The following is a 27,747-nucleotide window of genomic DNA, read 5'->3' as shown; positions in this document are numbered from 1 at the left end:
TTGTTAAGATAACTCTACTAACTCAATAAGTCACCAGTATGGTTGTCAGTATTCATTGGACATTATAAAACTATAAGATAAATTCTTATGCACACTCTATGATACATGTTTCATTGCACATGGCTATAAGTGTAGTATTTTTATATATACTTTCATCTACTTAAAACCGCTCAGTGCATTAAATGGTTTCCTGTGGTCTGATGTGTTACTTCCAGTCTCGTCTCTTTTCTCACACTCGCTGTAATGGAGTTGTTCATCTTCATCGCTTTTCAGCTTCTTATGGAGGTTCAGTCTTACAGTAAGTGATTTATGCTGTTTAATGTCTTTTAAAATAAGTCCATATTTAGAGTGAACAAAGTTTTATTGGATAAAATATTTCAGCATGTGTGATGTGTGTGAAGTTTTAATATGAACATACAAACATATGAACTACAACCTACCTGATACATTTATTTTACTAGAGTATTACTGTATACATCAGCAATTTGTACATTTTTGAACAGAAAATATGTGATTAAATTCAGAATATTATTGCACATTGTAATTGTAAATATTAATAAACATTGTCAATGAGATATAATGATTATTTGTCTGTTTTGGTTGTTTCAGAATCTCCTGCTGTAAAAGTATCTCCAGATGTCCTAAGTGAGTCCAGCTCAGTGAAGATGATCTGTGAGACGCCAGCAGATGTTACAGTGAAACAGTGTCATTTCTACAGAAACAGTGAACAGAAGAATATGAAAGTCAGTCCATCATGTGAACTCGATCTCACTGGTGCTGAAGTGCTCAGATGGGCAGATGTAAAATCTCCTGCATCAGTCGACATTTACTGCTTCTACACAATAACTGAGTACAGGATTGATAAACCATCATCTCATTCTCCTGCTGTTACAGTGACGGTTCTAGGTGAGAGATTTCACTGATGTTCTAGATTGGAAACTGCTATTGCATTGTTTTCTTTTTATTAATTATGGATTATTTGACTTAAACAGGTTCACTTCAGAAACCCTTCATCAGTGTTAGTGATGATTATGTCCAGATCAACATAGCCTGTGAAATACCACTTTCAGTCAGAGCTGATCTCACCTGTAGTCTCTACACTGAGGATGTTCTTCTGCATAGAAATGTCTCTCAGATTCAGAAGAGTCAGTTTGGAAAACATCCTTTTTGTGCGTTTTATCCAAGCTATAGTGAACTCTTCACACGATCAGTGAACAGCAGAAATCTGAGCTGTGATTATTACATCAACACTGAACCTGAGATCAGATCACCGCGCAGTGACACACACACCATCACAGGTGAGAACTTCATGATAAGCTATATTATAATAGTAAATAAATTAGTAAACAAAACTATTTAATATTGTCACTGTATTTGTAAAATGCAGAGGTAAAACATGTCCAAATGTGTTTAACAATAGACAATGATAAAACTGTAAATACATTTTTTGATTTAATATATTAATAAATACATTTTTAAATTGCAATATTCAGGCCTGCAATATGTCATGCAGATGAGTAAAAATGCATGCAAAAAAAAAGTTTTTTCAACTGGATATTCATCTATGAGAGAGAATGTAGAGTGAAATTTACTTTCAAAGTCAAATGTGAAAGGCATTTATAAATCTGTCCAAATATGTATGCAATTATTCAAAAATCTAACAGTCATGAATGACTGGGAAGATCATGGACAAATCATGGAAATTCATTAGTCAAACATTTGTGAATCCTGAAAATCAATGAGACTGTTTGGACCAATGAGGTTTCTCTGCCAGCTATTTTTAAAAACAGAAACCAAGCGATCAAAATGTCCCATTGCTTTTTAGGTCATTACTCAGTCTTTTACTTTCTTCTTCATTAGGTCTTCCTCAGGCCAGGTTAACAGCATCTGCTTCAGTTATTAAGGAAACAGACACAGTTCAGCTGAGCTGTGAGAATACTGAAGATCTGAAGATGGAGATGTGTGTCTTTAACATAAATGGAAGAGAAAGTAAATCAGAACAGAGCTCATCATGTCAGCTCTCACTCACTGGATCTCAGATCAGTATTTGGTCAGAAGGTCAGAGTTCATCTGTGAGAATAACCTGCTTCTACACTGTGGAGAAGTCACAAGTTCTCATACCATCTCCTCACTCCAATCCAGTGACAATAACAATCCAGAGTAAGTTTTTCTTAATGCATATATGTTGAAATAACTGATTTATATACAACAGTAAAACTTAATCACTTTTCTTAAAAACAAATAAATTACTTTACATCTACTTTTATTTGTCTAATGTGTGATAGTCTTTACTGGTCAAACTTTTACAACTGTCACAAAAACACAAGAGCAGTTCTGATATTGTTATGTTAGGCCTATATTTCAAGTATAACAAAAAAATACCTAAAAGGGAACACAGTAGTGTACACAGTAGTGCTAAAATAATATATAAATAGTTAACTATATATCATATTATAGCTGGGGATTTTAAACAGGCAAAACTCAAGTCAGTACTCCCTAAATTCTACCAACATGTGAAGTGTCCGACTAGGGGTGAAAATATACTTGACCATGTGTACACTAACATTAAGCAAGCATATAGAGCTATACCTCTTCCTCACCTAGGCCTGTCAGACCACCTTTCTCTACTTCTTACTCCAGCATATACCCCTCTCAGGAGGAAGACTAGCCCGCATAAGGTGACCATTAAAACTTGGCCTGAGGATGCATTTTTTTCAGCTTCAGAATTGTTTTGCAGACACTGAGTGGAGCTTATTTCAATATCAGGACTTGAGTGTATACACTGAGACTGTTTTGTCCTACATTAAGTTCTTTACTGGTAATGACACTGTGGACAAATACATATGGATCTTCCCTAACCAGAAGCCCTGGTTGACCAGCCAGGTCCGCACACTCCTCAGAGACCGCGACACTGCCTTCAGGTCAGGCGACAGAGCTCTGTAGCAAGAGCTAAACTGAAGAGAGGATTCAGAGAAGCAAAGGGGGTCTAGAAGAAGAGAATAGAAGATCATCTCTCAGGAAATGACCCAAGGCGGATGTGGCAGACTATCACAAACTTCAGGGGCTGCAGTACCACTGCGGTGAATATTTACTCCGCCTAACTGGCAGAGGAGCTGACCTGCTTCTTTGCTCGTTTTGAGGTAACCCAGCAGAACACAGCTTCACTACCTCAGCCTGTATCCACCTCTAACACGCACACACTCATCTTACAGGAGTATGAGGAGAGAAGGGTGCTCAGGTCAGTGAACCAGAGAAAGGCAACCGGCCCAGACAGGGTACCTGGGAAGGTATTCAGAGTATGTGCTGACCAGCTTTCACAGGTCTGCATCAACATCTTCAATCAGTCCTTGATACAAGCCATCATACCACCCTGCCTGAAGTCAGCCACCATCATACCAATACCCAAAACATCTGTTTCAGGCAGTCTTACCGTCCGGTGGCACTCGCACCGGTGATGATGAAGTGCTTTGAGAAACTGGTCTTGATCACATTAAAACCAGTCTCCCTCTTAACTTTGACCAGCATCAGTTTGCTTACAGAACGAACAGGTCTACTGAAGACGCCATAACCCTAGCTCTTCACTAGCCTGGCTAACGTCAGACCTCATTCTCATTGAGACGTGGTCTGGGAACCACATGTTAATTTTCTCGTATTTGAGGCGTGGTTTACGAATGCCCAGAGCCGTTTATTGGGCGCTACGAATGTCTATCAAATGCTCCTGTACGTAGCTCATAGCCAATCGTTTCAATTATACCAGATGACGTATGTAGAGCGACAGAAATTCGACGAGGAAGAAGACGAAATAAACTTGCGTTCTAAACTACTTAGAACACTATCTAAGGCTGCATCGAAAGGTAACTTCGCGTCTGATGCCATGTTGGATCCATAGATATAAACAAACTGCTTCGGTGTGTCGCATAGACGTCGTCATCGTCTTGCTGCTCCCTCCCCGTTCTGTGATTGGTTCCCTTTTTGAGGGGAAAATCTGGTCATGGTATCCAGGCTGCCTAGCAGCGTGAACAAAATCGCGCTGCGTGCAAGGCAGCATGGGGAAACCCAGGCTAGCTCTTCACACTATTTTGAGCCATCTAGAGCACAGGGGGAGTTACATCAGGATGCTTTTCATTGACTACAGTTCAGCTTTTAATACTATAATCGCAGACATTCTAGTTAGCAAACTGGTCAACTAAGGACTCCCCACACCCACATGTTATAACCATCCTCCTATATTAAAAAGGCACAGCTAATGATAATTTTATGGGAGGGGCCCACCAACCACTCTAAATTTATGCACCTCAATCATATTCAACCAGGAAAGAAATATTGAGAAAAATCTGCCAACAGAAATAAATGTAAATGTTTATATGCAATAAAGTTTGTACGCAATCCACAATATAGTATGATAAAGAAAACAGAAATAACAATCAACAGCCTTATGAACCCGTATCAATGAATCCCGCTGACATAAAAGCAAACAGCATAGATTCAGATGCGAATAATGGATGAAAAGAAAAAAACGTTTTGAGGTTATAACTTCTCAATATGACCATTATCTATCGAGAAGTGCAAATGTGTCTTTTGGAAAATGTCAGTCGTACTTTGTGTAGACGATGATGACATACAGTTCCGTAAATGACAAACGATAGTCCAAATGATAACCATCATCCACTATGTGCTCCCACACGAACACTTTATTCCTCATAACCATCATCCACTTTATAACCATCATCCACTTTAGTGCTCAGTCGCAAATCCACTTTAGGATGTGGTGTCCCTTCAATGAGAGAATTAGTAGTATTCATTCAAACTACTAATAGCCTACAAAAGAGTCCTTCTAAAATGAGACATACAACTGAGCGTTAGCTTAATTGCTAACCAACACGTACAACATAAGGTAAACATGTGAAACAAATTTCAACTTATATACAAACCAACTGAGAGAAAAAAATAAAACATAGAAAACACTTACACAGATTGAGTTTGAAACACAATGTTCAAATATTCAACACAATGCTATATTTTCTAAATGTCATAATCATTTGTTAACAAACAAGTATTCATTACTTCAATGAGCTCATTGTTTCTGCATTAAGTTATTACATTGTTTAAATGAATACATTTTAAGCTAACTGTGACTTTGTATGTACATTTCTGAAATACTTAACTTAGACAGTTACCTCTGATAACAGAACACTCTAAATTGTAATATGGACTCATGCACTTTCTGTAAAGCTGCTTTGAAATGATGTGTATTGTGAAAAGCGCTATACAAATAAACGTGAATTGAACTGAAATGTTCTCAATCCGGACTCTCAGTATTGCTGATAACCAGTGTAGAAAGCCATGAGACTACTCCTATCCAAACAATCCCTTTTCCTCTACTACTTCACCTGGATTTAATCTAGAGGAGGAGAGCAGCTTAGAGCCCCCATGAGGACGGTAGTAGTACTACAACCTACTATAATACATAGTAACAGGACTATGGGCTGTTACGATGTTCCTGGATAAAGAATTTCCTCACCAGTCGCTCCCAGACTGTGCAAATGGGCCCTTACGTGTCATCCACCCGTACACTTAGTACCGGTTCTCCACAAGGGTGTGGGCTGAGCCCTTTACTGTACTCCCTCTACACCTACAGTGTGACGGCAGAAGAGCCCACCACAGTAATACCATCGTCAAATTTGCGGACAACACAACAGTGATTGGACTTATCGAAGGTGGTGATGAGACAGCTTATAGAGATGAGGTCCAGAAAATAACATCATGGAGTTCAGTCACCAACCTCACTCTAAACGTCTCAAAAACAAAGGAGCTCATCATAGACTTCAGGAAACAGAAGGTGGATCTGTTTCCCCTTAACATCAACGAGGACTGTTTTGAGATGGTCCAAAAAGTTTAATTTCTGCCCACTTTTATCTCTACTGACCTCTCCTGGACTGCAAAAACTACAGCGGTCATCAAGAAGGCGAGGCTACGACTACACTTCCTGAGACTTCTCAGGAAAAACAACATGGGTGAAAAGCTGCTGGTGAATTTCTATCGTTCTTCCACTGAGAGTGTGCTGACCTATTGTATCATAGTATGGTATGCTAGATGCTCTGAGGCAGATAAGAGGAGGCTTCCGAGAAACCACCAGAGTGTCAGAAACATGTAAATGTATTTTTGCTTTGTTGATAAGAGAATATTAAATCTGTGTTAAATGTTAAGAATCCTTTTCCTGACAGTGAGATAATCTAGAAAGAACACTGATGTCTGTAATCATGATGCAGTAGATCAATTTTTTTATTGTCATTTTAATCTGAAATATTTTCTGTTGCAGCTGTTCCTCCTACTGATCACATTCACTCTGAAGGATGTTCATTCACTCACAACTTTAAAATTAAATTAAATAAAACATTAAATAAAAAATCTGCAAGTAATATATCTGCAGTAGATATACACATGTATTAAAGCCTTATTTTTGTCTTTTGACAGGCTCATGGCTTTTAGTAGTGCTGGTTTTCACTGGTATTGGTTTATTTCTGTCTGGACTCATGGGATTCATCTGTCTCTGCCACTCTGACAGTAAGTTTACATATGCATAAACTGAGCTCTGTGATATAAAACATATAATAAAGTCTGTATCTGTGCAGGTTCTGATGACGTTCTCACAGAGGTGATCTACAGCTCCTGCCATGTGGAAACAACATCTCTGTTAACTTCCTCTGTGTGTTCCACAAAACATGGATGAACTGTTTCATTTCTTCACTTCTTGCTAATTTAAAGACAACAATTATGTATAGAAAGAATGAGTTCAGAATGTAGCTACTGAATTCATATATTGATCAGCAGGCCAAGGCATCTTGGAGGTTTTTTCTCACATTTTGATTTTGGGAGAAAATCATCGTATAATTTACAGTGAATAGCCATAAACTGACATTCTCTGTGTGACGCTTCACATTTGATTTTTTTTATTTTAATAATTATGTTACTTCTTAGTTTTTTGTTATTAGTTAAGTACATCAGGGTTTTATGTTATAGGGTAGCTCTCGCCAAAATGCAACCTAGGGTCTTTTTGTTAGTCTACCCGAGGCAAACTTTGCTTAAAAAGCATAATTAGAATGGAAACGCCACTTTTAAGTTTGACAGAATTTTTGTTTTAGGTCAAATTGCCTTTTGCTAGGGGCACTTCTATGATAGCATCAAAAATGTCTATTTTTAAAAAACTAAGAAGGCTCGACACAACATGAAACTTTGCTCGAGGGTATCACCAGAGGCTCTACACATGAACTCGAGCATTGAGAACATTGTTTGTGTACACAGAGTTTACTAAAAAGAAAGATTTTGAGCAACTAATAAGACTAAGAGAAACAAACTAAAAGCCCATGAAAATGAAAGTAAAACACATGTAGACAAAACATGATGGTCTGTTGCTTTCATGCATCAAAGAGTAAACCTACCTAATACCTAATAAAGTGACCACTGAGTGAATAATGTATTCCACATCATTCATTTTGATATTATGACCTAGTCTTTCTTAAAGTCTCTTAATTGTTCCATTATTTTTGGCACATTTTAAAGGGGTAGTATAAAAATGCGTTGTTTTGTGTGTGTCCCTATAAATGCAAATGAGCTGCTGCTCCCAGCACAAAGGGCGGAGCTTCAAGAGCTGTGTGTGTTAGCAGCTCAGAATCAGATTACCTCACACAGACATGCACTAAAATGTCAGAAACTGTTCTGCCTTTAAAATGGAGTAAGATAATGATGGAGAGACTCAAGAAGAAGTGACAACATGTAGAATGCAACAGGACATTTTTGAATGGTTATAGTTGATGAATTAATGTTGCTGATGTGGAGTTAACTATCTTCAAGTCTTTGATTAGCATATTCTGTCATGATAATCTATAAAATCACTGGTGTGGGAACTGTTTTAAGATGCCTACAGAGTGACATGCTATTGCATTTGTGTTACGTACTGTATTGCATGTGAAAAGACGGGTGCAACAGCTTGAGTAGACTCGGTATTAACTAATTTAGTCAGCCTAATGGTGCACAACTTATTAAGCAAGCATGATTTATTTATTTATTTATTTAACATGTATGTGTGCATTAAAAGTACAATTTCGGCAACAAATGCTGAGCCAAATGAAGATAAAGATGTGTTCTGGCGACTGGCGTGTTTATTGAACCAATCAGATAAGAGTGAAACGAGAGTCAGCGAGAAGCTCATTTGATTGGCTACATGAAGAAGGTGGACCTGCCCTCCTCTTAACGCTTGCAAAACTCAAAGAGTGAGAGAATCGTGCTAAAACTGTAAGCGCAGCTAAAAGAGATGCAACTGTACAAATCGGGTTATATCGGGAACTTATGTACACAAGAAGTCATTTAGACATTTGCAGCAGTTTATTTTTTTACACAAAGTTTTATTTTACGCAATGAATCTGTTTTGCAGTTCCTGACTCTGTTGTTTTCGGTTGCAAATTGCTGTTCACAGGCTTGCAGTGCTTTTGGCCGTATTTGTGAAAAAAAAAAAGAAAACTTGCCAAAAGTGTAAGCACAGAAAAATGGAAATCACAAGAATACAGATCCTATTTATTTTGCGTAAGCATGAAGCTGTAGTTTCACAATCCATGCATTACACTTACGAATAACAGTTAAATGCAGCAAATATTTTTTTCTTACACTTGAAAGGCGATTTACACCTTTACAATCTTCTCTTGCAAGCGCAAATTTTATTTACGCTTGTAATCTACTTTCACAAATCTTACCCTGCGCATGCGATTCTTTATGGCATCATATTACCTTCATAGTGTAGTCCCTACCAGCCGTTTGTTTAGTCCTTATGAAATTATTTCTTTAAAAGAAAATATCTTACTTTGCTTTGAACTTTGAGCGTTGTAACTTTGCAGATGTTATTTATGCTCAAACAGCAACATTACACACTAACTAAAGTTAGAAAAGTGAAATAATAATCAACCACCCCTTTAATGTTACTTTTACAAAACTACTTATGTGTCTGTAAGCCTACAAATGTTTTTACATTTGCCCCAGATCTGCTGAACATGTGGTCTCATGATGTACGTTCATCAGTGGCGGTTCTAGACCACAGTAACTGGGGTGGCCAGGCAGGGGCCACTCGTGCTTTTAGGGGGCACACCTTTAACATTCATCTTAACCTATTTTCAGTATTATTTCAAGTCATTTTTCACCATGTCATGTATGACTGCAATCTCTAGAAAAAGCTAATAAATTATATTAGCTAAGCTAATAAAACAATTTCAATTCAAATGAATGTTTCATTATGTTTAATTGTAGTGTGATTTAATGATCAATAATAACACATTTTTAGCATCTAAGCACATCTAGGCACTTTTTTACACCTGGGGTGGGCGATATGGCAATAATATCATATGACAATTTTTTTTTTCAGGAAAATCACGATTTTATCACGATTTTTTTTTAATGTTGGTTTTACTATTTTGCAAGTGACTGAACATTACAGCCAAACTAATTTCCCTATTTTAAAAACAAAGCCTTATAGGAAACAAAATATAAAATAAAAAAGAATGGCAGACATTTAGGCCAAAGGCGAAGATAAAAATATTTGTCCTTATTTTCTTTGTTATTAAAAATTAAGAACAGAGATACATATTACACATACACAACTTAATATACAAATGAAATAAACTGCTTTATTTTTTCAGCTATAGGTGTATTTAACAGTATGAGAAAGTAATTAAATGAACAAATATGAAAATAAAACACAACAGACTTAAAGTTCTCAGTCAAGAGCAGTGAATGATTTCCTCTGTGTGTTTTGTTGTTTTATTAACATTAAAGGGATAGTTCTCCCCCCAAAAAGTCATATTTACTATCTTAAGTTGTTTTAAACCCGAATAAGTGTCTTTCTTCTGTTGAAAATAAAAGTTATTTGAAAGAATGTGAGTAACCACAACAGTTGATGTACCCCTGTGACTTCCATAGTATTTTTTTTTCCTACTATATGGAAGTCAATGGGGACCAGCAACTGTTTGGTTTTGGGTGAACTATCTCTTTAAGGACAAGCGGTAGCATGTTTATTATTAGGGCTACTGTCTCTTTAAGAACTGCACGCGACGCGTCTAATATACACCGCATATGACAAGCAGATTTTAATTAATTTTCTCTGTTTGCTTTCACTTTAGACGTAACCAACTTTGTTTATGTAAACAATGTCTGTATTTGACAGTATTAGCGCAATATAAGACTCAAAAGATAACTTAGTCCAGTAACAGGCTTTTAGGGTGTACTCACACTAGGCACGGTTGCCATGAACCGGGCCCGAGTACGATTGTCCCCCCTCCCCACTCCCCCTCTGGCCTGCACTCACATAGGGTTTCAGCATTCGTGCCGGAGCACGCTTACGTCATTACCAATTATACTGTCGACAGCGTCATACCATTGAAATTTTTCCTTTTCTTCTGCAGAGCTGCCCGATTTACGGAGTGCATCCCGTACCCTTAAATACTGTGCCCGCAGTTTTTTTTACCTTGTCTCTACACTGCTCGGTAGTTCTTTGATATCCATGACTAAGAAGATAGTCACAGATTTTTCTAAATATATCTGAGTTTTTATGCGTTTTGTCCAGCTGTTCTTGTATGCTCTCATCTGCCCAAATTTCCAACAAGCATTGCACCTCTGCCGTAGACCAAAGCGACCCTTTCCCCACCATGTTGGTTTTGGAGCGTCGCAAAACCGTGACGTCACGCGTCCTGTTCCGTGCTCCAGCACGGTTAGCGCTCACACTGCATGCGAACCGCGCCCGAGTCCAACTGAACCGTGCTCTGGCCCACCTCTTCCAAGCGGGCCAGGGCCGGCTAATCGAGCCGCGCCCGGGCACGGTTCGGAGCACTCACACTAGTCAAACGAACCGCGCTTTGGTGGTCAAACGCACTCGGGCACGGTTCAAACTGGCTAGTGTGAGTACACCCTCAGTGCATGTGCGCGTCGAGTGTACGCGCTCAGTAAAGCGCATATTTGAACAGCGCATCAGCAGCGAATGACATGTTTAACCGGCAAGGCTTTAAAGCACATGCAAATAATGAACTTTTGTGAACTGCAGTGTCCCGTTCCTCTGCGTTAACATTTGATGTGAATATACGTCGTGCTGCAGTGTAGCCTATAGATGAAGGCGCCGCAACTGAATAAATGCGCAGTTGTTTGGTGTGATTTTACGATTCCAAATTTAGGGGGGCCAGAGGGGGGGCCAAGCTTGTTGACACGGGGGCACTGGCCCCCCCGGGGCCCCCCCCTAGAACCGCCACTGACGTTCATATTCATAGTTCTGAATGCACAAGCATTAAATGGTTGTGGTCTTATGTGTTACTTCCTAATTCAACTATTGTGTGAGACTCGTCTCTTTTCTCACTCTCACCAGAGCCCGTCTACGGAGAGCCTGTCCACTCCCTATTAAGCCCTATTGTACCGAATTTTGGTTGTAGTACCACCAGAGTTCCACTGGGGGCGCTCGCCATGAGTACAAAATGAATGGGAGTCAATGGGGCTAGACGGCTAAATTTGTCTCTTTCACCCGATTGCCGTTGAGAAATCTCAGATGTGATTGTAGATTTTGCAAGTTCAACATGGGTTTTAGGTCGAAAGTTGAATGAACGAGTACTTATGTCGTTTTGATTTCTTACAGGTTGAGTTGTTGTTGCCCATAACACGCTAGCATTCTGCTAATGACGTCAGCATTCTGACGTCATTGACATTTTGAAAGACTTTTTTAAATCAAATAAGTGACTCTAAAAAATCTAACACCCAGCAATGTGTAATTTCTTTGCATCTCCTTTCGAATACAACATTCAAATTACTAGACAAAAAATTATATCCTGAGAAAAGTGGATTTTGAGGGGTATACCGCCATTGACCTCCATTCATTCTGCACTCGTCCTGTGAGCGCCCTCATATGGAATCAGAGTGGAACTGCAACCAGTTCAGAAGCCGGAAGTGTAGTGAGAGTGAAACTTCTCGCCATATTAGACATTCTCTGCTCTCACTGTAATGGAGTTGTTCATCTTCATTGCTTTTCAGCTTCTTATGGAGGTTCAGTCTTACAGTAAGTGATCTTTGTCGTTTAATCTCATTTAAATGCTAAATGTCAACATTTGTAGTTAAAAAAGTTACATTTTCAAAAAATATTTCTTGATCGTACTGATCAGGAAATATTTTTTGAAAATGTAACTTTTTATATGTTAAAAAGTATGTTTCAGTAGACCAACATGAACCTACAAACTTAGGCATATTTGTTTTACATTAGCAATGTCATTAAAATGTATTTAACTGACTGTAAAATATTTGGGTTATTAGTAATAAGTATATTAATTAGGCATGTTCATGTAAATGAGTTATTTGGAAAATCCACTGTAGTGTTTATTAACATGTGCACATGTTAAGGGTCCCATATTGTCAAAAATGAAACATGATAAAAATGTCACGATAACAGAGGTCTAGGGTCTATGTAACTACCATATAAGTTTAAACAGTCAATCTATAGACAAATGCACACAGCCTGCATAAAGTAGCTGTGCCTTTTTACGACACGTTGTGACTTCCGTAAAAATGAGATGTCAGAAGCAGAACTACTGCCACTTCTAGTCACCGCCTTCAGTCATTACCCCAAGCACTGCCCCCTAACCTCCTTTTGCCCAGCCCCCAGACAACATCGTTGCTGAGCAACAACAACACGAAAACATGTTGAGAAAATGCTGTTCAGTCGATGGATGTAGAGACCTGCACTCCCGCGGGACCACTAAAACCCGCTAAAACTAAATAAAAATGATTTACAGGCCAGAACGAGTTTCTATTTATAACATGTTTGCAGCATTGAGCAATGTAGCCAATCACAGACGTATGTGTTGATGTCTTGAACGCAATGGGCAATGAAATTTAAGATAGAATGCACTCACGACTCAAAACTGAGTTTTTGTTCAGAAATCTGCATGCTGGCAAATCCTCTGATTATAACAAACGAAGTGTTGACATTATGAAAGATTTCAATGTATTGCTTCATTGATAATAACGGAGCTTTGTGAGATCGCGATGAACTGAGATGACAGCTTTTTAGGAATTATTAAAGGTGCTCTAAGCGACGTGTTTTTTAGGCCAAACATTTTTTTGTCACATACAGCAAACTCCTCACTATCTGCTAGCTGCCTGTCCCCTGAACACACTGTAAAAAAAAACGCGGTCTCTGTAGACAGCCCAGGCTCCACAAACTGCAACTAAAACAAACTGGGCTAACCCACACCACGAAACATAACAAACTGTTCCAGCCAATAACCGACAAGAAGGATTTGGGGGTGGGGTTTGGGGGGGTTGGTGCGCGGATGAGGAGGGAGGGTCTATCTAGGCTCCGTTTTGTTTGACAATACTTTGAACGTCAACAAGAAGTGACGTCACCCAACATTACTTAGAGCACCTTTAAGGGAGCGCATTTTGTGCTATTTCTGTCATGCCAAACCATGCACGCAGTAGCCTTTGCTTGCTTTTATGTCAAATTAACAGTGGTTTGTGAATGCTTATGCTTTAACAACAAATAAATGATCACCATCATTACAGGTGTTTTATTTACCTTACTTGTGAGCATCACCAAGCCACAGCAGGCTACAGCATACATGACCCTACTTGTGGTTGGCCTAGTCGTGCATCACTCAGAAAACAACAGGTCAATCAGAAGAGAGGCTCATGAATATGAATTAGACAGGGCAAAATCGACCTGTTCTTGGCAGAGCTTCTGAGAAAGGAGCTGTAAAAATATATTGAGATGGTTTTTGGCACTTATACTGCAAATATATATTCTTAAGGGCATCAAAACCTAAAATAAAACTCCAGAAAGGTGTACAATAAGGACCTTTAATATGAAAGTAATTCCAGAAATTGAGAAAAGTGCAGCTATCGAAGAAATACATTTTAGGAAAAGTAGAAACAATTAAAATTTATCCCATACATTTTAGTTTGGTGCTGTTGTAAAGACATTGGGCCCTATTTTAACTGCCTAAACTCATGGTCTAAAGCGCACAGCGCAAGTGCACTGAGGGCATGTCCGAATCCACTTTTGCAAGTTTAACGATGGGAAAAATGGTCAGTGCGCCCCGCCGCATTGTCTAAAAGGGTTGTCCCTATTCTCTTAATGAGTAATGGGTGTGTTTTGGGCGTAACATGCAATAAACCAATCAGAGTCTCATCTCCCATTCCCTTTAAAAGCCAGTTGCGCTCACGCCATGGCGGAGTCGCTAGGATTCCCATATACTCATTAACTGTTAATGTGAACACGCCCACGAGCGCGCTATTGAAACTCAAATGATCTGAGGCAATCCAGGCAAACGTGTCAACGCCCACATCAGCTCGATAAAACACATCAAGTTTAATCAGATTAACCTACTTTACGTCGTCTTGCTTTGCTATGAGGAATAATCCTAGGAAATTTACCTCAGAAGTGCTGGTTTAGTTTCATTTCGAGGAGCAACTGATCCAGCTGAGCATTGTTAAAGTTCTTTATTCTTAAGTGCTTTGTTCTAATCGCGATATGGAATAGTGTCTCTAAACCGCAAAAAGACTGTTTAAATATGAATCGCGTGTCTGTGTGTGAATGAATGAATGGCACACGTTTACGACAGCTGTAGTAAACAACAGCGTGCATCTGCACCGTTCATTCACTCTTGCACTTATATTAGTAAACATGTTATTTTTACATGAACACATCTACTAAATTAGCTTTTAAAAAACTATATTGCTATACTGAGATGAGTAAAAATCGACTGAAATATGTTGAAATAAAATGTCTTTGTATAAGCAACATATTAAACTGCAAATTAACATTTATATGCTAATATATCATATAAATGATATGTTACAGACGACATATGAATGTTTAGACAAGATTTTGTTGATTAGTTTTGGATAGATCATAAAGTTTTTACTGTAAAATAGACTACTGCCACATCAAATAATCTTTTGTTTGCCAATTTCTGCTCATTATGTTAAAGATATAGTATGGGATGTTTTGTCAAAAATAAAGCAGGTATATTGAATTATCAACTAATATGTTATTATAGTGTTTGTTCCAATATTCAAACTAATGAATCCTTAACTTTGAAATACGTATGATAAAATGTATACTTTTTACAAAGAAAGATTACACTTGAAATATTGTTACAATTGTAATTGTTGTTGTAATTGTAACCTTTTTAATAAAATAGCAAAAAAATATATTTACAAGGTAAATCAAAACAAAATCTAAATCGGTCAATATAAGCCTTCTCATTCAATAATTTTTATTGTGTTTTATTAGTGACATATTGGGGAGAGGATACATATTCCAAAACTTTCTGAAAATACAGTATGAGAATTAACTGCACAATTACTAGAAATGTTTACCTTGGACATTATACAATTTGCATGCATCCAAAATTTGTGGAAAAAGACAAATTTTTTTCAAGATGTTTCCAACTCTAACTTTGAACCAATTGTGTAGAATATATATATATATATTTTTTAAAAATTGTCCTCGCATTCTTTCTTGTGATATCCTCTCAGTGACACACCTGAATGAAAGTCTCATTATGCGGGTCATTGTCTTCTCAGGTGTGAATCACATCATAATTCATGATCATTCACGCCCCCACGCATATTGCCTTTCCAAACAAAAAGTGTCTTACAAACTTTTAATCAATGTATTGTTTTATGTGAATGATAAGGCAGGGTGATTTTCAGATCATTTTGAAGCAAAAACTCTAGGCGACAACATCCATTAGTCAAAAGTCTTGTGGACACATATTTAGTATGTGTTTTGTGGCCTTATTTCAGACACTTTAATTTTTTGTTTTTTCAATAACCATGCATAAACATTATTCTCTCAAAATTACAAACATGTACATGTTGCTCACATATTATGGTAGCCCTGTTTGTGCTAAATAGAGTGTAATTACATCTTTGCCATTAATATGTTTATAAGCAACTGAAAAAAGCACAAATGTCAGGGCATGTCAAAACATCTCAAGGACCCCAAAAACACCTCAGACCCCAGAGGGTTAAAAGCCAGTTGCGCTCGCGCCATGGCGGATTCGCTATTTACATAGTGGAATTTTGCAAGCGGAAAGACTGAACGCTTCTCCAGAGAGGAAACGGATCTGCTCGTACGCAAGGTTAAAGTGCACAAGCAGACCATCTACGGGACAAGCCGGATTCCAAATGTTTTAATATTTGACATGTTTGTGTGCTGCTGCACGTACATGTGTGTGTAATAAGCAGAGTGTACGAGTGTTGTGGATCCGCCTATAGACGCACATTACTAAGGCGCTCTTTAAATAACAAAAAAAAAAACACAGTCTATTTCAGTTGCCTCAAAATAGCAACGCGCCATCAATGCGCCCGAACACACCTCATTTTCAGACCAGCAGCTCATGGGCGAACAGATGGGCACAAACGCATTTGCTATAAACATGGCGCAGGACATGGAAATGATAACTGTGTCAGGCTAAAACTAGCAAAAAACAAGGCCCACCTTTAAGGCCCATTAATGAGTTTAAAGTTAAATTAGGACATTTAAGTAGCTTTTATAAAAATGCCTTAAAAACAAAAAACAAAAAAAAAAACATTATTGGTGTGCATTGTTGTATATTTTTCACTAAACCTAACTATGTCCTATAATATTTATACTCTAGCGCCCATAAAACAGTCAATGGCGGCTGAGTCTAATCCTATACCTAACTGTTCCCCTAACTAGCTTGCTCCCAATCTGACTTGCTGCGCAGCAAAAATCGACAAACAGACTTCAGCAAATGTCCTTTAAATGCTTTAATCACGGCCGGGGGATCTCAGAGCAGTTCTCCAGAGAATCTCCCAAGAAGAAGCAAGGCCAGAGGATCTCAGACAAATTCCATTGAGAATCCCACCAGAAAACACGGATACAACAGTTTTTATAAAATAGGGCTATGGGCGAAAATGACATGAAACATTACATAATTTCCCTACAATTTGATTGGTTCTTCATATGCAAACCCTTCTGTTACTAGGAAGGAGCAAATTCTGTTTTAATGATTTCTTTATAATCAACAGGTTTCAAGCCTAGTCATCTGTCTAGTTTCATTTCCCATATTTGTTATTTTTACACACATACAACCAAAGTAAAGTATGGCAACATTCAAAAACAAAGAACAGAACGTTTTAGTACATTGTGTTTCAAAGTGTTAGAATGTTAGGCCTAAAAAGAGAAATAAGGTTAGATGTTAGAAACATGGTTAGTTTAAAATACAGTTTACTATTTTATTCATTAAAAAATCCATCACAGCATCTTGAGACAAAACAATGCCACTGACATATTTTAAGTGCAAGTTGCTTTCAGTTAAAACAGCTCAAAACATGCATTTTAGTCTAGGACTAGGTTTAAGCCTTTTCTGTGAAACCAGGCATTAATTTGTTTAAAGATTAAACCAAAACATGGACTGTTGTTGGAAAACGATAAATATAAATATGGTCAATAAGGAGATGTAATGATTGATTTGTCTGTTTTGGTTGTTTCAGAAGCTCCTGTTGTAAAAGTATCTCCAGATGTCCTAAGTGAGTCCAGCTCAGTGAATATGATCTGTGAGATGCCAGCAGATGTTTCAGTGAAACAGTGTAATTTCTACATAAACAGAGAAGAGAACAAAACAAAAGCCAGTTGGAAGTGTGAACTCGATCTCACTGGTGCTGAAGTGCTCAGATGGGCAGATGTAAAATCTCCTGCATCAGTCGACATTTACTGCTTCTACACAATAACTGAGCACAGGATTGATAAACCATCATCTCATTCTCCTGCTGTTACAGTGACGGTTCTAGGTGAGAGATTTCACTGATGTTCTTCTGCGTTAGAAACTGTTATTGTAATGTTTTTTTAAATGCTTTCTCAAGCCAACATAACTTAAATGTACATTGTATCATTGTTGATATCTTTTTCCCGTCTCAACAGTCACCTCATCTACTTCATCTTTGACAACAGCCATAAAAACTTGTGAGTGAAGTTTAGCTATTTAAAAAAAAAAAAAGAATAAAAAAATGGTGTGATATATGTGTGACATACACCTTATATTTAAACATACACATCATCACAAATTTTACAATGTATTTAAAACACCTTTGCATATTAATTTCTGCTGTTTGCTGTGCATTTTAAATTAGTTGACTAAACCAATGGATGTTTTTTTTTTTTTTAATAATGATTATTACATTAAATGATTCTTCCCAGCTTACTTTTCAGTTTTTTAAATATATTTATATTGTATTATTGTATGTTATTCTGTATGAATACCACAACCAAATAGTTTTATTTCCAAACTAAATTCTTCCTTTGACATTGATAGCTTCAACCTCAACTCCCTTTGTATCTTCAACAGCGACCTCTACTGGTGAAACTTTGACAGCCAAAAAAACTTGAGTTATGTTTATTTTGAAAATAAAACATACTTGGCAATCAAACTGAGGCATTTTGCTCATTTCACTTTAAATTGCTTCAGAAATTATTGTTAGTTTATTGCACAGCTTTCCTATGTGACTATGATTAGTCAGTCGCAGGATTTAGCAGTCAAATTGTTATACAGGAAAATGCAGGGCTTTCAAGAGTCACACATTGAGCGTGACAGTCACTCATTTCGGTCTTTTGACACGCACTTCCGCCACACATTGTTTAGCTAAACTGTATTATTTATCATCGTCTCTGGCAACTGATTTTAGGCTAATATTTTCATATCTCTCATATCTCATCCCACTCTGACACACTGTTGATTCTATCAGCTGTTTTCATACCAGCTTCTGCTCTGCCTGAAACCACCAGAGAGTCAGAAACATGTAAGTGGATTTTTGCTTTGTTGATAAGAGAATATTAAATCTGTTTTAAATGTTAAATAAGAAGAATCCTTTTCCTGACAGTGAGATTATCTAGAAACACTGATGTCTGTAATCATAATGCAGTTTTTTTTATTGTAATATGATTTAATCTGAGATCTTTTCTGTTGCAGCTGTTCCTCCTACTGATCACATTCACTCTGAAGGTTGGTCATTCACTCACAACACAATACAAAACTGATATTCTGAATATCTGTAGAAACTAAAACAAACCTATGAAATTTCCTCCAAATTTAACAAAAAAACAAACAAAAAAATGTGCACATAATATATCTGATATAAATATAAACATGGAATAAAATCTTATTTTTGTCATTTGACAGGCTCATGGCTTTTAGTAGTGCTGGTTTTCACTGGTATTGGTTTACTTCTGTCTGGACTCATGGGATTCCTCTATCTCTGCCACTTTGACAGTAAGTGCAATGTACAAGTATAATTATTATGAGCTCCTTGAAACATATGATAATAATAAAGTGTATGTGTGCAGGTTCTGATGATGTTCTCACAGAGGTGAACTACAGCTCCTGCCATGTGGAAACAACATCTCTGTTAACTTCCTCTGTGTGCTCCGCAAAACATGGATGAACCGTTTCTTTTCTTCACTTCTTGCACCTCAAAAGAGAAAAATGATTTGTACAGAAAGAATGATAGTATATTTACAGTAGCTACTGAGTTCATATATTGATCAGCAGGCCAAGGCAGCTTGGAGGTATTTTCCCACATTCTGATTTTGGGAGAAAATGTTATATTTTATATAAATATTTATATTTATATTTTATATCGATAAAATGTTAAACAGAGTTGAAAGGATCTTCAAGTTATCTCAGTTCAGTGATGGAGATTCAGTGACAGATTTGAAGCTTCAAAAATATAAAATCTAATTTCTATATATATATATTTGTACACTTTTTTTAATCAACTATTGAGCGCTAACAATAAAGTTGCATTTAAAAGGTGAACTAAGTAACTTTTTTACCTTAACCGAACAGCTTCGGAGTCATTGGAATAGTTAAATGACTTTTTTCGGGTTGAATGGTGGTCGTCTCGCACCCCCCAAGCGCCTGTGAGCCGAAAAACCACCCTTACAACTTTGGGCCGGCGGGCCTCAGCATCAGGAAGTATCGCGTGATATCAGGTCTCGCGATGTAACGAATTGCTTTACGGCAAAAAAATTCTGTCATTATTGCGCTCCCTCACGCTGTTCGAACCCGAATGAAGAAGACGTTTTAAAGAATGTCCCATCTGCTTAGATGTCGTTGATCTATAGCCTCTGGTGTCTGAGAGTCGCCAACGAGTTTTTCGACAGTGTTGTCAAATATCTATTCCGAAGCTGTGGGGGGAGCTCTAGAGAGAAACCTGCGAGCAAAAAGCGAGAATACAGCGAAGAAATCCCGAAACTGCATAGCCCTGCTTTAACTGCAGCAAACAATTTCACAAAATTAGCATATAGTGCTCAAATTGTTCAGTTTGTATTCATTGTAAAAAATAATATTCATTTTAACTGTAAAAGACTGTAAAAGATGCCATGTTAATTGTTTAACATTAAGTTCCCCTACTATATATATATATATATATATATGAACAGTTCAGATGCAAAAGCCTCTAAGTGCCATCTGAAATTTTCTTCTATAATGATCATTTTTATCAAGCTCGTATATTTAAGTTCAGTAATTTCACTTAAATGGCGATGAAAATTACCTATTAATTGTATATATATATATACCTATATATATATATATATATATATATATATATGAAAAATTTCATATATTTATCATCTAAAAATTTCCTGCATTACATTCATGTAATTTTACAGTAAAATATTGTTACATGTGCCATTCTGTAAGTAAAAAACATTCCCTGTGTGACACTTTAAATTTGATGTTTTTTATGTTTCTTCTCAGTTTTTTTGTTATCAGTTATGGACATCAGGGTTTTATGTTACATCTTATGTTATTAAATTAATGTTTATTGCCATATTTTAGTGTGTACATGACACTGCGTTCACCTTATTTTAGTATTTACCTTTCTCTTTACTGCTACGGTAGTTGTCATGGTCAAAGTACAAAACAGATTTTAGTATCAGAGTGACCTTGATGATTCAGCAGAAAAGAGCTGTAGGATTTACTGGTTTAAAATGTGTGTGTGTGTAAATTAGTTTTAAATTGTACAATTTACAGGTTGTTCTATAAATATCTTAAAATGTTTACTGCAGTTTTACAGAATAATGGCAACCACAGCTTTGTAATAATGACAGGACTTTGCAGTGTTATTTTCTGTTAAACAACTGTCGGTTCAATGAGCAACTGAACCACTTCACTTATCGTAACGTTTTAGTCCAAAGATGAAGATAGATGAGGTAAATCAAAATAACAGCTTTTGTATTAACTAAAGCAAAACTCAGGCAATCCAATATGATAACACAAACAGCGTGCAATGCACAAACAATACCAGATAATGAACTGAGGAAACTGAAGGACTTAAATACACAGGATGATGAACTCAAACTGACAGGTGTGCTAATTAAATGAATATCCATGGCAACTAAGGACTGGCGGGAACAAAGGAACACAAGAAACAGGATAATAAGAGAAACAAACTAAAAGTCCATGGAAACTAAAGTAAAACAGGGAGAGCGTGACAGACATTATGTGCCTGTAGTCTGTGAGCCTACAAAAAATGTTACCGGTGTCCCAGATCTGCTGAACATGTGTTCTCATGATGTACGTTCATTTTCATAGTTCTGACTGCACAAGCATTACATGGTTGTGGTCTAATGTGTTACTTCCTAATTCACCCATTGTGTGAGACTCGTCTCTTTTCTCACTCTCGCTGTAATGGAGTTGTTCATCTTCATTGCTCTTCAGCTGTTTATGGAGGTTCAGTCTTACAGTAAGTGATCTCTGTTATTTAATGTTGATTAAATACTGAATGTCCTCAATTGCAGTTAAAAAAAGTTACATTTTCAAAAATATTTCAGCATGTGTGATCAGTACGGTTATGTTTCAGGAGAGCAAACACATGAACCTGCAACCTCTCTGCTTTAAGGCATATTCGTTTTTTGTTAGCATTTTAATTACAATTTATTAAACTGATTGCAATTACCCGATTAAGCTAATGCTTGGGTGGAATAAGAATCTATATTAATTGGACATGTTCATGTAAATGAGTTATTTGGAAAATCTGCACGGTCATTTAAAAGTTTACTGTTCACATGAGTTTAAGGCCCGATATCACAGACAGGGTTTAGGTTAAGCCAGGAGTAGGCTTTAATTAAATTAGGACATTTAAGAATCTTTTCTACAGGTGCCTTAGAAAAAAAAAAAAAAAAAAAAAAATAATATATATATATATATATATTACTGGTGTGCATCTTGAGACAAAACAATGGCACTGACATATTTCAGGATATGTTAGTGCAAGTTGCTTTCAGTTAAAACAGCTCAAACATGCATTTTAGTCTGGGACTAGATTTAAGCCTTGAAACCAGGCATTCATTTGTTTAAAGATTAAACCAAAACGATGTATGTAAATATGGTCAATAAGGAGATGTAATGATTGATTTGTCTGTTTTGGTTGTTTCAGAAGCTCCTGTTGTAAAAGTATTTCCAGATGTCCTAAGTGAGTCCAGCTCAGTGAAGATGATCTGTGAGCCGCCAGAAGATGTTACAGTGAAACAGTGTAATTTCTACATAAACAGAGAAGAGAACAATACAAAAGTCAGTTGGAAGTGTGAACTCGATCTCACTGGTGCTGAAGTGCTCAGATGGGCAGATGTAAAATCTCCTGCATCAGTCGACATTTACTGCTTCTACATAACTGAGCACAGGATTGATAAACCATCCTCTCATTCTCCTGCTGTTACAGTGACGGTTCAAGGTGAGAGATTTCACTGCTGTTCTTCTGGGTTAGAAACCGTTATTTCAATGTGTTTAGTAACTATATGGATTATTTCACTTCAAACTGATTCACTTGAGAAACCCACCATCAGTGTTAGTGATGTAACCCTTATAGGACACTTCTGGATAGATACTATTTATAAAGACTCTTTCAATCGGCTGTATAATGCAATACAGAAAAGACAAATATACTAAATATAAGTAAGGTTTGAATATGGTTAATTATAATCCCTGTGGTGTGTTGAGACTCATTTATTGTGGTTCGATGTCAGACTATGAAATCAGAAACAACATGTTAAAGCTGATTCTATAGCAGTTGTAGACAGTGTGAATAAGTAGACAGTGATCTGTGACAGACAAACGTTTAACCACAGTGTGATGTGCAAGTGAACAAACTGATATATTTAAGCAGGAAGGAAGTCACGAGTTGATCATGTGATCAAAGTTGAGATGTCAGACAGCAAGTCTATGTCTGACAAATCTACAGAAGGTACTTTGGATCAATCTTTTCTGCAGCTACTTTTGAACTCTGTGACTTTTACAAAAATGAATACATGTTAATGTTAAATAAATAAATAAATAAATAAATGTTGAAGTCAGAAATATTTCAATTAAAATTTCTTTCAGAAACATGCTTATATATTCTGAATTGATTAATTGTGTTTTTTAAACAATGGCGATAAAATGAACAGAATAAAGATAAGAGCAATTCAGTGAGTGATTGACAGTTTACATGAGTGTCAACCAACCTTTGAAGCATTGATATTATCAGACAGATGTTTGTATTTTGTTGAATCGATACCACAAAACATTACAGAAATCATCAAATCAATTGCTGCTAATACAGATGTTTATGGAGTTGTTTTCCCTCCAAAATTGCACATTACAAAAGTACTAACAGGATTAAAGTTAACAGAGTTTTTGCAACTTTAAGACAAATCACTCTTCTTCATTGTATTTGAAGGACCTGTATCTTCAACAAGCAAACTTAGCTTTAAAGCTTGCCCTATAATGCTGGTAATTTGTCTCTGCAGTTTCAACAACAGCCACCGCTGCACATACTACTACAACAGCCATGACAACCTGTGAGTAATCAAAAAAGCATTATTATTACTCCACCATGAATGTCTTTGGAACGAAAAACATTATTCCTTGATCATGATTACTTGTTGGACATTTACTGTACATGAAAATTTCTTTTCAACAGCATTAACTGTAAGGTCCACTTCTGAAACCAGAACATACAGTAAATCTGGTAAGTACTGACAACATCATTTCTGGTTAGATAAAATTTCAAAAATGATTGCTATATGGATCCTATCATACACCTGGCGCAATGCAGCGCCAGGCGCGACGCGAGTGTTTTTTGTTAGTTTCAGCTTGACACAGTTATCATTTTCACATCCTGCACCACATTGTTTAAATAGCAAATGCATTTGCACCCATTTGTGCGCCCATGGGCTGCTGGTCTGAAAATTAGGTGTGTGTTGATGGCGCGTTGATATTTTGAGGCAACTGAGACTGCGCCATTGACCAACTGAAACCTGGTCTAAAGTCAATGGCGCAACGTTTTTTTTTGTTGTTATTTAAAGAGCGTATTAGTAATAATGTGCGCCTATAGATGGGTCCACAACGCTCGTACACTCTGGTTATTACACACACACAGGGACGCGCAGCAGCACACAAAAATGCCAAATATTACATGCCATGTCATGTATGCTGTGTAAATGTAAATAGCGAATCCGCCATGGCGTGAGCGCAACTGGCTTTTAAAGGGAATGGGAGATGAGACTCTGATTGGTTTATTGCACGTTACGCCCAAAACACACCCATTACTCATTAAGAGAATAGAGAGACAACCCTTTTAGACAATGCGCGGGGCGCGCTGACCATTTTCCCCGTTGTTAAACTAGCAAAAGTGGATTCGGAAACACGACCTCAGTGCACTTGCGCTGTGTGCTTTAGACCATGAGTTTAGACCATTAAAATAGGGCCCTATATGTTTTTTGTTATATTAGTTGATCTCCATTCCAAGACAAACCTGCCAACAAACACAACAAAGGAAACCATATGTAAGTTCATCCACTTCTCCTCAACGGTTAAAGTGACTGTGTAGAATATGTTGGATTCAAATGTCAGGTTCAAGAATATATGTGGGATTCATTGAAAGTTTATTTATACTGTTAATTTATAACTCAAAGAGGAAGTCCTTGAAGGTAAGTGGGAAGTATTAAGTACAAGCACAATGAATTCAACAAACACGAGGTTCATGATTGTGCTGCTTTTTCAACATGGTTAATAATTGCTAATGAATTATGTGAATATTTTTTCAAACATTCTATTTTATACATGCTGTGGAACTGTTATTTCTTTGTTGTTGTTGCAGTTTTCACAGCAAACTCTACTCTGCCTGGTAACAGAAATATGTCAGAACATGGTACGTATTTAGACGCCAAATTGCCAAGCAAATGGCAAAATTGTTTTGCTCCAAAATGATGTCTGCTCAAAATGTTAAGTCATGGATGAACATTGCATGTCTCACCCAATATGTTTGCCTACTTTAGTGTATTTTTCACACACACAAAACAAAAAGATAATTTTGGATCTGCTATCATGGTTATTACTATAATGAGTTCAGTACAACGATAAGATTTATGCCAGTCTTTGTAAAGACAATTTTTATTTTATACACAACTTAAGATGTTCTCACTGCAGTTTCAGCAGCAACATCCACTCAAAAAACTTCACCAACGAACACAGAAACATGTGAGTAGTTTAGTGTAGCTACCTGACAATACAAATATTCGTAATTCATATAGTTCATTATTTTACCATTTCAATTTCAGCAACAATGGCTGCCATTTCCACTACTGAAACCCCAGCATCCACCAGGACTGGTAACTTTTATAAATATCTTTATAACGCCATTTAAGAAAAAAATATTTTTACAGTGACTTCATCAAACACTGAAACACTGCTGTGTATATTCATCATGCATCATTTGAGTTCTTTTTTGTTGCAGTGGTTTCTATTGTTCACACTTCAACAGCTCATTCTAAAGATCCACCCGCAACAAAATATACAGGTTTTATTATAAATCTTTTTCTTTCATATTTAAATGATTTGACCATAGCATTCCCTTTCAGATCTCTGTAGAACATTTACTTCTTTCCATACACACAATAAATGTAAAACAGATCTACATGTATCACTTCAGTTGTCAGGTGGACTGATGTATCTAAAGCAACTATATTAATCATCATAATGCTCATAAATATGTATTAAAGTGCTGGTTTTGTTTTGACACAGACAAATGGTTTATAGTGCTGGTTTCCACTGGTGTTGGTGTCATTTTGACTGGATTCATCTGTCTGTGCTGGTTTTCAAGTAAGTCAAGTTTATAATTGTACACTCCATGCTGTTAAATATTATTATGTGAAATCATTTATCATGTGAATTTTGATCAAAATGCTGTACAGGAGTAAAAACTGAACATAATGCAGTAGCTCATTGTTTTTCTAGGTAAAAAACGAAGAAAACAGTAAGTTTCATTTCATGCATTCAATTTCATAGTCTGTGATATGTATTGGAGACAGTGTTATTTAAGTATCATTGAGATACTAATACAGTTTTTTGTAGTCTATAGGATCTGTATGTGCAAATGTCTATTACATTATCTGATACATGCATGCATGCAAAGATGCCATAAAGATCATTATTTGATTCTTAGCAATGAGCCCAGTCAAGGAATTGGTATGGTGAGTATCTTTGCAATTCTTTTTTTAAATCACAAAGTAATACATATTTATAATACCATAATGATTAAGAATGGCTGAAATGGACATGACCTTAATTATTCTTTATGCTTTTTAGAGCTGTTCTGGACCTGCAGAGATGTATTCTCTGATCACTTCTGTACCAGCCACATCTCAGCCCATCTCTGTAGGTGAGAGAACATTATCTCAGACAACGTGACGCTTCGTAACAGATGTCACCAAGAATTACAAATAAATCTGCTAAGATAAAAACACCATAGTGACACCAGCTTCTCGGAAACTGAAGCCATTTCCTCTTTCAAGTCTTCAGCAGATCAGCATTAATAGCCACATCTTCTCTAAAAGGAACAGCTCATGCCAAAATGAAAATCATTTAATCACTTTCTTGCTGTTCAAAACGTGTTCTACTGTGGAACACAAAATGAGCTATTTTGCAGAATGTTTGCACTGTCTTCCAATGAAAGAAGCCGTGATGAGGGGCTGTAAAACTTCTAAAATGACAAGTTTCTATCTTTATGCGAAGCCATTTGACATTTGTCCTCTTGTTTTGGATATTGACTCTGTTTGACCCTCTTCATCATGTTGTTCTTCCAAAGGCCTCGAACACCCAGAGTCCCATCAGGACAGCACACCAGATCCCACAGCAACTGACTCTTTCATTACGTCTGAGAATTCAATTTACCAGCCCTCAGGTAAGATTTTTCATTAAAGTGGTCATATCATGACAAATCAAATCATTCTCGGTCTTTACTATAAAAACAAACTCTGGTTTCAAAACTTTCTCACTTTCTCACAGTCTTGACAGTCAAAACATGTTATTTAAAGTGAAATGACGCTTCTGCTTTACAGAAGTCTTGGTCAATACTCAACAGAAAGAGGGCAATACAGAGGAAAATGAGGTAATATGTGAACAGTCACACCACAAACCCACATAAACAAACGAGAAGTCCATCATGAACAGATTACAAACATTTATCTTGTCTGTCTTATCAATCTTTCTGTTGTCTTCCTTAAGAATGTTTACCACCTGTACTGCACGATCCCTGACAAACCAGTTCACTCAAACGCAGGAGATCAAGTCTACAGTTTGGTGAAGATGCACTGATGAGTCTCATGTCGTGTTTCATTATGTACATTCAATATAAATAAAATATCTTTACTTGCTGACAAAA

The 27,747-nt window shown here is 36.9% G+C and overlaps 1 protein-coding gene across 17 annotated transcripts; it reads left to right on the top strand.

Moving 5' to 3' along the window:
- The first annotated feature begins 209 nt into the window (after positions 1–209).
- LOC309487808 (uncharacterized protein) lies at positions 210–27,747 on the top strand. 17 transcript variants are annotated; one of them, XM_082155664.1, is made up of 17 exons: positions 210–298; positions 610–906; positions 993–1,298; positions 23,834–23,884; positions 24,007–24,054; positions 24,818–24,871; positions 25,186–25,236; positions 25,515–25,565; positions 25,646–25,696; positions 25,822–25,884; positions 26,109–26,186; positions 26,322–26,340; positions 26,530–26,557; positions 26,673–26,745; positions 27,172–27,267; positions 27,425–27,474; positions 27,591–27,747. In XM_082155664.1, the coding sequence occupies exons 1-17, from the start codon at positions 244–246 to the stop codon at positions 27,678–27,680; spliced, it is 1,461 nt and encodes a 486-aa protein (XP_082011790.1). In that variant the 5' UTR covers positions 210–243; the 3' UTR covers positions 27,681–27,747. The 17 variants fall into 17 exon arrangements, with proteins under 17 accessions (XP_082011790.1, XP_082011781.1, XP_082011792.1 ...); XM_082155655.1 differs by having other exon boundaries at positions 25,500–25,565; XM_082155669.1 differs by lacking the exons at positions 610–906; positions 993–1,298 and adding exons at positions 17,542–17,838; positions 23,209–23,289 and having other exon boundaries at positions 220–298; positions 25,500–25,565.

The sequence above is a fragment of the Leuciscus leuciscus genome (genome assembly GCF_965113295.1).
Source record: "Leuciscus leuciscus genome assembly, chromosome: 23".
In the NCBI taxonomy this organism is placed as follows: Eukaryota; Metazoa; Chordata; class Actinopteri; order Cypriniformes; family Leuciscidae; genus Leuciscus; species Leuciscus leuciscus.
This window is presented reverse-complemented; position numbering and strand designations above follow the sequence as displayed.